At 37.3% G+C, this 8531-nt stretch overlaps 1 protein-coding gene and 1 non-coding gene across 2 annotated transcripts; one reads left to right on the top strand and one right to left on the bottom strand.

Annotated features, from left to right (window-relative positions):
• The first annotated feature begins 1392 nt into the window (after window positions 1–1392).
• LOC129303443 (uncharacterized) lies at window positions 1393–2607 on the top strand. Its single transcript, XM_054942761.1, has 2 exons — window positions 1393–1678; window positions 1825–2607. Exons 1-2 carry the CDS (start codon window positions 1640–1642, stop codon window positions 2257–2259), a joined length of 474 nt encoding a protein of 157 aa, XP_054798736.1. The 5' UTR covers window positions 1393–1639; the 3' UTR covers window positions 2260–2607.
• Window positions 2608–5358: 2751 nt separating this feature from the next.
• LOC129304302 (small nucleolar RNA R71) lies at window positions 5359–5463 on the bottom strand. Its single transcript, XR_008591667.1, has one exon. It is a non-coding gene; the product is annotated as a small nucleolar RNA R71 (small nucleolar RNA).
• Between the last annotated feature and the right edge of the window lie 3068 nt (window positions 5464–8531).

Genomic DNA, 8531 nt, shown 5'->3' with positions numbered 1-8531 from the left:
TAACCATGATAATCGAACTCTGTATTCTTCCCCTAGTGGTTTCATATTTAACTAAGCGGATATTTAATTGATCAGGCATCTTCGACGAGACCCGGGATATCATTTGAACAAGATACCGTGTAAGGTTGCATTGGCTAGGGATGATTTCACTATATGGGGAAGCAGAAGTCACGGGTCACAAGCCTGTCTATTCTCCGTCGCATATTGTTTCGCTATCAGACGGTTGTAGTATTGAAGACCCCGAGCATTCTATCATCTCTTGCACAAGTTATCCCTCATCTTCTATCTCTCATGGCATCTCTGATTTTGGATCTTCTAAGCAAGAAAATCAGGTGGCTCCTATCTATTGGTTTTCTTTAACAATTTGTAAGTGTACAATTTCCCTGTCTCAAAATTACATGGGCTAAAACTACACTTTTTATTTGTATAATGAGTTCCTGTATGAACTAGTTCGTGGTGACAACTATAAATAAGAATTTTCCAGTGTCTTCCGGGCACAAGCCCCAAAAGTGAATATAAAGATCCCATTACTTTTCAGATAGGCCAGATGCAAAACAAATATGGCTTTCTTCCAAAATCTTCAGATGCGCAATTCTTTGTGCTGGTTGTGGGACAAGGACGGAATTGCACACGAAGGAATCAATGAGGTTCAGCTATTCTGACATCCGGCACTCCGGCAGGCAACAAACAAATTTTCAAATGATAACTTGTTAGGTGAAGGTGGATATGGTCATGTATACAGGGGTGTGCTTAGAGACGGTCAGCAAATTGCTGCCACGGTGAGGAAAGAAGAAAGCAGACAAGGGTTTTCTGAGTTCAATTCTGAGATTTATGTCTTGAGTTTTGCTCGACACAAGAACATAGTGACGCCGTTAGGTTACTGTTGCAAGGAAAGGCAAAATATTCTGGTGTACGAATATATTTGCAATAAATCTCTTCACTGGCATCTGTATGGTAAGCACATAAAAGCTTACCAGGTGAATCGATTTATTTTCAAGCCCTTCGTGCAAATCTATACATCCATATAGATTTCTCTCTCAAAATGGGTAACATTTACATGTAGATAAAAACGCAAAAGTTCTTGAGTGGCACCAAAGATATGGCATTGCCATTGGAACTGCAAAGGGTTTGCGTTTTCTGCACGAGGAATGCCGTTGGGGTCCTATAATTCACGGAGATATGCGACCGAGCAATATACTTCTCACTCATAACTTTGTTCCCATGCTACAGCAATATAATTGACCCCAGCATCACAGTTTTAGTAAATGATGAGGCCTTTATTTCCGTTCCCATTTATTCGGGAACCTCGATCAGTTTATTTGTTGTTGCATGCCATGCACGTCAATCTTTCGTATTTGAAAAATAAAAGTTCCCTTGGTTGGATGGAATGCAAAAGAGAAGGATGATAAACATTAATTAATTACATAAAACATGATTCCAATTAACTTTGAGCAATTAATTTATTGATGGGTGGAGTCAATAAGTGTGGTTTCTGAATGCAGCTAGGTGACTTTGGTCTTGCCAAATGGAAGAGGGGCGATGAGACTCTGCGAACAAGGATAATGGGCACATTGGGGTGAGGATCTGCATTAGCTTTGCACACCAAATATTAATATAAAAGCTTTTTGGTCCCAAGGTTATGAAACAGAAATCATCTAGAACAACTCTCTCCCCCACGGTGGGTATGGCCTATCATCCGTGTCTTTAATCACATATTTTGAGAACTCGTCCACTTTCTCCTCAGTGGATTCATGTTTTCCCATCTTAGTTTATTCTTGCCCTGCTAATTAAGCTTGATATATTATGTGGTGGTGGAACTGTTAGGTGGAGCCATTGATTGAGAAGTTGGCTTTAAGTGAACTCGTTGACGCTCGTCTTGGGGAATCATATATGACACAGACGAATTATCCCTTATGGCCAAAACAGCCTACTTCTTCGTCCATGGGGGACGTAATTGGACTTTCGGACTTTCCCCACTTTTCCTTTTGGTTGAACATGTTAGTATGGATTATCAAATTGCTAGCTCGAGAACATGACCAGTGGCCAGTGGGAGCATTTCTGGTGTTGAGGTTAATGGAAGTTAATCTTCTCTTCTTGTGTATCAAACTAGATATATGTCACTACTTCCACATCTTTTCGCTTCTGAATCCAAATTTGAAGTCACGAGTTCTGTTGATTCAGGTGGTGCGACTTCTTGAGGGAGAACCCGTCCACTTGGCCACTATGGGAGATAAATATGAACCAAGTTATTGCAAGTGAAGAAAAAATCCGGCTTTTCATTAATCATGTTCTGTGTGATGTCTTTCAATTTGTGTGGGTTCTCTCATTTCCCGAATCTTAGGGCCGGTACTAGTCATGCACTTGCATATATGTATAATGAACATAAGTTTGCCCCCTCTTTTGCCATTACTAGTCTCATGAACGAAATGCTATATTTGAAATCATTTGATGGGGCAACAAAGCGGATACGAATCAAGTTACGTGTCCTGAAGAGGTGTGAGGACGATTTCCACCGCCCATTGTGGTAGGATGACTTGATAACATAAAATAATCAGCGAATCATTTAAAATAATGGGGGTTAATTAGATTAATCATGTTGAAGGGCACTTGGAGAGTCCTAGGCGCATAGAATAAAAATCTCCAATAAAATATAGCGAGGGTGGGGATTCAAAGAAGGCATATATATATATATATATATAGTTGGGGAGGGACGACAAGAGGAAGTCATGACAAGTTGGGCATATCATGCGCAGAGGGAATCACGAGGGATTTCTCTTACTCCACTAATCAAAATCTAATTATTCCGGAGCTAGTGACGCACTCGCCAATTTATGCCGCGAACCACCAAAACTGGCTTGGCTTTTCGCCCCGTCCTCCTTCCATATGCTCGTAGCAGTCACCTAATTCCCCGCCAACCATCGCATACTGTGGAAATGACCTCCACAGTCACCGAAGTACACCCACACGCACGATATCTGAGGAAATCCAGGCTTTATGCTGTAAGTTGAGACCATTTGGGCAGAAGAACAAATAATTGAAACCCCCAGTCCCAGCGTCTGTTCTTGCCTCGTCAAGTTGTCAACTTGACATTTAGTGGCACTAAAGATGCATGCGTGTTGTTTCTCTATCCTGAATTGAAAACAACATTTGATGCAGAAGGAAAATAAAACTAGTGGGGGCATGTCAATCCATGTATATATAATATAAAATGCACACAATTACAAAAGAATACCACTCAGCTCACAAAACTGTGTGGTAAACTAAGAGAGTATAAAAAACTAGGGAGTGAAGAGAGGCAGAAATGAGACGGCAGACAAGCAGAGGAGTTTGGAAGGACGCAAGGGAAAGAGGAATAGAAATTGAATTAGAAGGAGTGGGTCCTGATGTGACAGTGAAGAGAGGGGAATGTGTGGTGGATTTCCCGGGTTCAGTTGCAATCTAGTGAATATTTTTAAAATAAAAAAATATATCTATATAATATTGAGGATGGACGGGACGTCTCGAGGACGATCTCATATTCCATTCCATCTTGAAGCTCTTTTTTGTCTACCTTATAAGGTTTTATTTTTAATATTTTTATATTAAAATAAGACTTATTCTAATATGATAAGGATAGAACTAAATTATTTGAGACGAGAATAAATTGAACACTCTTACATTTAACCCTTAACAACTATTGATAGAAAAAACCTTTTTTTGGAAATATGTCCCAAGTTTTTCATAGCAAATTAATTTCTGGTCTTTTTTTTGGCAATTTTTTTTTTAAAATCATGCCAGTTTCTTTCTTTTTAAATAGTATTAAAAAAAGGAGCAGGCTGTAACAGCCCTCCTGGGTCACCACTGCCTCTCCAGGGTCTTTTCCCAGGCGCTGGACAACACACATGTCACCACATGATTGCCGGCTTTCCCACTGGTGGTACAGTGGTTATTCCTCACCCCACCCTCACGGGGGTCTTTTGGAACCTCCCCAGACTCGAACCTCCAACCTCTACCACTTTTCATATATATATATATATATATATCTTTAATTACTATTACTGATTAGAGTAGCTTTATTGCATAATTTTTGAGTTATAAATTTTATCTGAGGTTTTAATTGCTATAATCGATTGATATAGCATTGTAAGAGTAATTTGGCTTGGCTTGGGTGATTATCCATGCTTTGTTTTTAGTGTGGCTATAAAACAATTGTTAGGTTGTGGGTTAAAGGAGATTTCAATTAATCTATAACTTAACTTCTTGTTTAATTCTTGAATGATAATTTGAGAAATATTATAATGAAACCAGAATAATAAAGTTGAATAAAATTAATTTATTTTGTAGACGAGGAAGGTTAAATTTAGGTGATTGGGTTGTGATTGATTGCGCTGCTTGTTGTCGGTAATTTTCTTAATTGAATTTCCTCTATTTATTTATTTATAATTTAGTTTTTAATTTCATCATAAAAAAACCCCCCCATTATTTACCTTTTCATAATCATAATTTAAATAGTTACTCTATTGACTCTTAGGGAGACGACCTAGGTTGCACTTTACTGCAAAATCTAGTTTTTATTAATTTTGGTGCTATTCGACAGTAGTGTCAAAATTTTGGCGCCGTTGCCGGGGAGTCAAAGGTGTTAACTTTTTGAGTTTGGTTATTAGTTTTTTTTTTCTTTCTCATTATTTTTATTTTTTTTATTTTTTTTCTCTAGTATTTTTTATTTTTTTCAAGATTTATTATTATTTTTTGTCTTTACTTGTTTTAGGTGTTTTTCATTGTTTTTCCAGTTTATTAGTGCATGACAAGATCTTTACAAGATAAATTAATTGATTTGAACTCTGAGATTGAGAGAACTTGTCGTACTAACCGTAAAAATCAAAAGCACCGTAAAATTAGGGATAGTGTGATCTCTGAAATTTTGTCTGAATTGATTGATAGCATTATTAGTGATTCTAAATCTGACTTAGACTCTACAGTTAAGTTGGAAAATATGGCTGAAAATAATAATGGTAATAGAACAATTAAAGAATTGGCTGCTCCTAATGCACACTATCAAAATTTATGCATTCAATATCCTAATTTAGATGCAAATGCTAGTTTTGAATTGAAATCTGGTTTAGTACATTTGCTACCTAAATTTCATGGTCTTGCAGGAGAGGACCCGAATAGGCACTTGAAGGAATTTCATATTGTGTGCTCCACCATGAAGCCTCAAGGAGTTTCAGGAGAGCAAATCAAATTGAGGGCTTTTCCTTTTTCATTGGATGGAGTGGCAAAAGATTGGTTGTATTACTTGCAACCAGGTGCCATTACATCTTGGGATCAAATGACACAGTTATTCTTAGAAAAATTCTTCCCTGCCTCTCGCACAGCTGCAATTAAAAAGGATATTTGTGGGATTCGTCAGATGACTGGGGAGACATTTCATGAATATTGGGAGAGATTTAAGAAATTATGTGCCAGCTGCCCTCACCATCAAATACCTGATCAGCAGCTGGTTCAACATTTTTATGAAGGTCTCTTACCAACAGATAGGTGGTTTGTTGATGCCGCAGCTGGTGGTGCTTTGGTAGAACTTACTCCAACTGATGCCATGAATCTCATTTCTAAGATGGCACAAAATTCTCAACAATTTGGGACACGAGCTAACCAAGCAGTTAAGGGGGTGAATGAGATTCCAACACCACAATATGATCCTAAATTTGAGAACAAGATGGAGGAGCTCTCTAGCATGGTTCGGCACATTGCCTTAACACAACAAAAATTAATGAATTCACCAGCAGTGCCAACTTTTCCACAGGCGTATCCCTCACAGACGTGTGCACAACCTCAATTTTATAATCCTCAGCAAGCTACCACATCTTCTGCCTTAGTTGGGCCTCTATGTGGCATCTGTTTTTTAGCCACACACACTACTGATCAATGCCCACAGTTGGATGATAGAGTTGAGAATTGTGCTGGGATTTTTCCAACTAGATCTATGCAACAGGGCCAAAAATATGATCCTTTCTCTAACACTTATAATCCAGGGTGGAGAGATCACCCTAATTTCAGATATGGAGGAAGCCAAATGCAAAGCCACGATTAGTCAGATGGATGCTCTTGCTACAGGAGTTTAACTTAGAGATAAAGGATAAGAGTGGAGCTGAGAATTTTGTCGCAGACCATTTGAGTCGCATTGAATCTCCTATGGTTCCTTTTATTCCTATTGATGATAATTTTCCTGATGAATGCTTATATGCTATGCATGATGTTACTCCTTGGTATGCTGACTTAGTTAATTACTTAGCTGCCTCTGCATTGCCTGTGCATTTAAAGAAACATCAATTAGATAAGTTCAAGAGGGAAGCTAGATATTACATATGGGATGATCCATACCTTTGGCGCATATGTAGTGACCAGATTATTAGGAGATGTATTCCTGACATTGAGTTTGAATCCATATTGCATTTTTGTCACACACTTGCTTGTGGAGGACACTTTGGTCCACAACGCACTGCTAGAAAGGTTCTTGATTCTGGATTGTACTGGCCTACTCTATTTCGTGATGCATATACATTTTGTAAACATTGTGCTAGATGTCAGCATACAGGAAATATCTCCCGTAGAAATGAGATGCCTCAACAACCTTTACTTTTCTGTGAAATATTTGATGTATGGGGTATTGATTTCATGGGACCTTTTCCTGTTTCATTTGGATTTGCTTACATTTTACTAGCTGTGGATTATGTTTCTAAGTGGGTGGAAGCTAAAGCCACCAGAACTGATGACTCTATTGCTGTTGTAGATTTTGTTAGATCACATATCTTTTGCAGGTTTGGTATTCCAAAGGCCATTATCAGTGACCAAGGCACCCATTTTCGTAATCGGAGCATGCAGAGTTTATTGGGTAAGTATGGGGTCGTGCATAAGATGGCTACCCCTTATCACCCCCAAACTAATGGGCAAGCTGAAGTCTCGAATCGAGAGATAAAGCAGATTCTTGAAAAAACAGTGCAACCTAATAGGAAAGACTGGAGTAAGAGACTTGATGATGCATTGTGGGCATACAGAACTGCCTACAAGACTCCAATCGGAATGTCTCCTTATCGGCTTGTTTTTGGGAAAGCTTGTCACTTACCTGTGGAGATTGAGCATAAAGCTTATTGGGCAGTAAAGCAGTGCAATATGGATTTAACTAAAGCAGGAGCCCAAAGAAAATATCAATTGCAAGAGCTTGAAGAATTTCGCTTGGAAGCATATGAAAATTCAAGAATCTACAAGGAAAAGACCAAGTTAATACATGATAAGCTGATAGTTAGAAAAGAGTTCAAGGTGGGACAAAAAGTGTTACTCTATAATGTCAGATTGAAACTTATGCCAGGAAAACTTCGTTCTAGATGGGAAGGTCCTTTTATAGTTACTAAAGTGTTTTCTTATGGTGGAGTAGAGATTATGGTAGAATCTACTGGAGCAAAGTTTAAAGTTAACGGGCATCGGTTAAAGCATTTTTATGATGGATTTGAGACACACATTGTGGAGGAGTCTTCCCTCCAAGATAACACTTAATCGATCAGGTTGTATCATTTCTCTTCACTTTTAATTTACATTTTCCTATACATCTTTCGAACTATGTTCTACATTGAGGACATTGTAGATTTTAAGTGTGGGGGGAGGTTTTTTTGCTGTTTCTAATTTTTTTTCTTGTTTTCATTTTTTTTATTTTTGTGTTCTTGTTTTCAAAATAAAAAAATAAAAAAAAATAATTTGTGCGAAGTTGCAAATTTAAGACAATTTTAGTTTGAATGCATTTGAGCATGATAAGTAATTGATCTTATGTTTAGAATTTAAGTTAAGTGGCATGAGTTTGGTTTCAATGAATTAATGTGATAGCCTTTAGCTTGTAAAGATTTGAGCCTAATATTATTCTCTTTTTGTGTGTATTCTGCTATCACTACTCCCACTCTAGAACTTGTCTTGATTCTTAGTTGAGACTATAATTGCATATGCTTTGCATGAAGATGATTTAGGCATTCTTTTAGCCTACTTAGCCAAATAGCCATCCCATGCAATTTATCCCTTGTTAGCCCCTTTGAGCCTAAACCTTTTCTTTAAAATTTTAGCCAATTGAAAACATAACCTATAAAAATATTTTCCTTTCATTCTTCTCACCCCACTTTAGGTGATGAAAAGTGTATTATAATATTTGTTGGAATGAAAGAATATGCTTGAAGAGAGATTTGGGTTATTTTGAAAAAAAAACGAGAGAAAAAAAAAGCAAAGAAAGAAAGGAAGAAAAGAAAAGAAAAGAAAAGAAAGAGCATAAAAGTCATAACACAACAAAAAAAAAAGGTGCATGAAGCAAAGGAAAGGAGAACAAAATAAAGAGAGAAAAATAAACCCAAATCAGTTTATTTTGTTTCTTTCATTCTATATATTTCGTTTCAAATATACTTTTCATTATCCTAAAGTTTATTAACCTTCATTTTCCTATATCATACCTTTACCTAAGCCCCATTACAACCTAAACTAAAATCCTATTGATTCTTATATTGCATATGACATAAATA

This window comes from Prosopis cineraria, unplaced genomic scaffold (genome assembly GCF_029017545.1).
Source record: "Prosopis cineraria cultivar Desert tree isolate PC_DT_omini unplaced genomic scaffold, ASM2901754v1 PC2, whole genome shotgun sequence".
Lineage (NCBI taxonomy): Eukaryota > Viridiplantae > Streptophyta > Magnoliopsida > Fabales > Fabaceae > Prosopis > Prosopis cineraria.
Note: the sequence above shows the minus strand (reverse complement) of the source record. Positions and strands in the feature narration are given on the sequence as shown.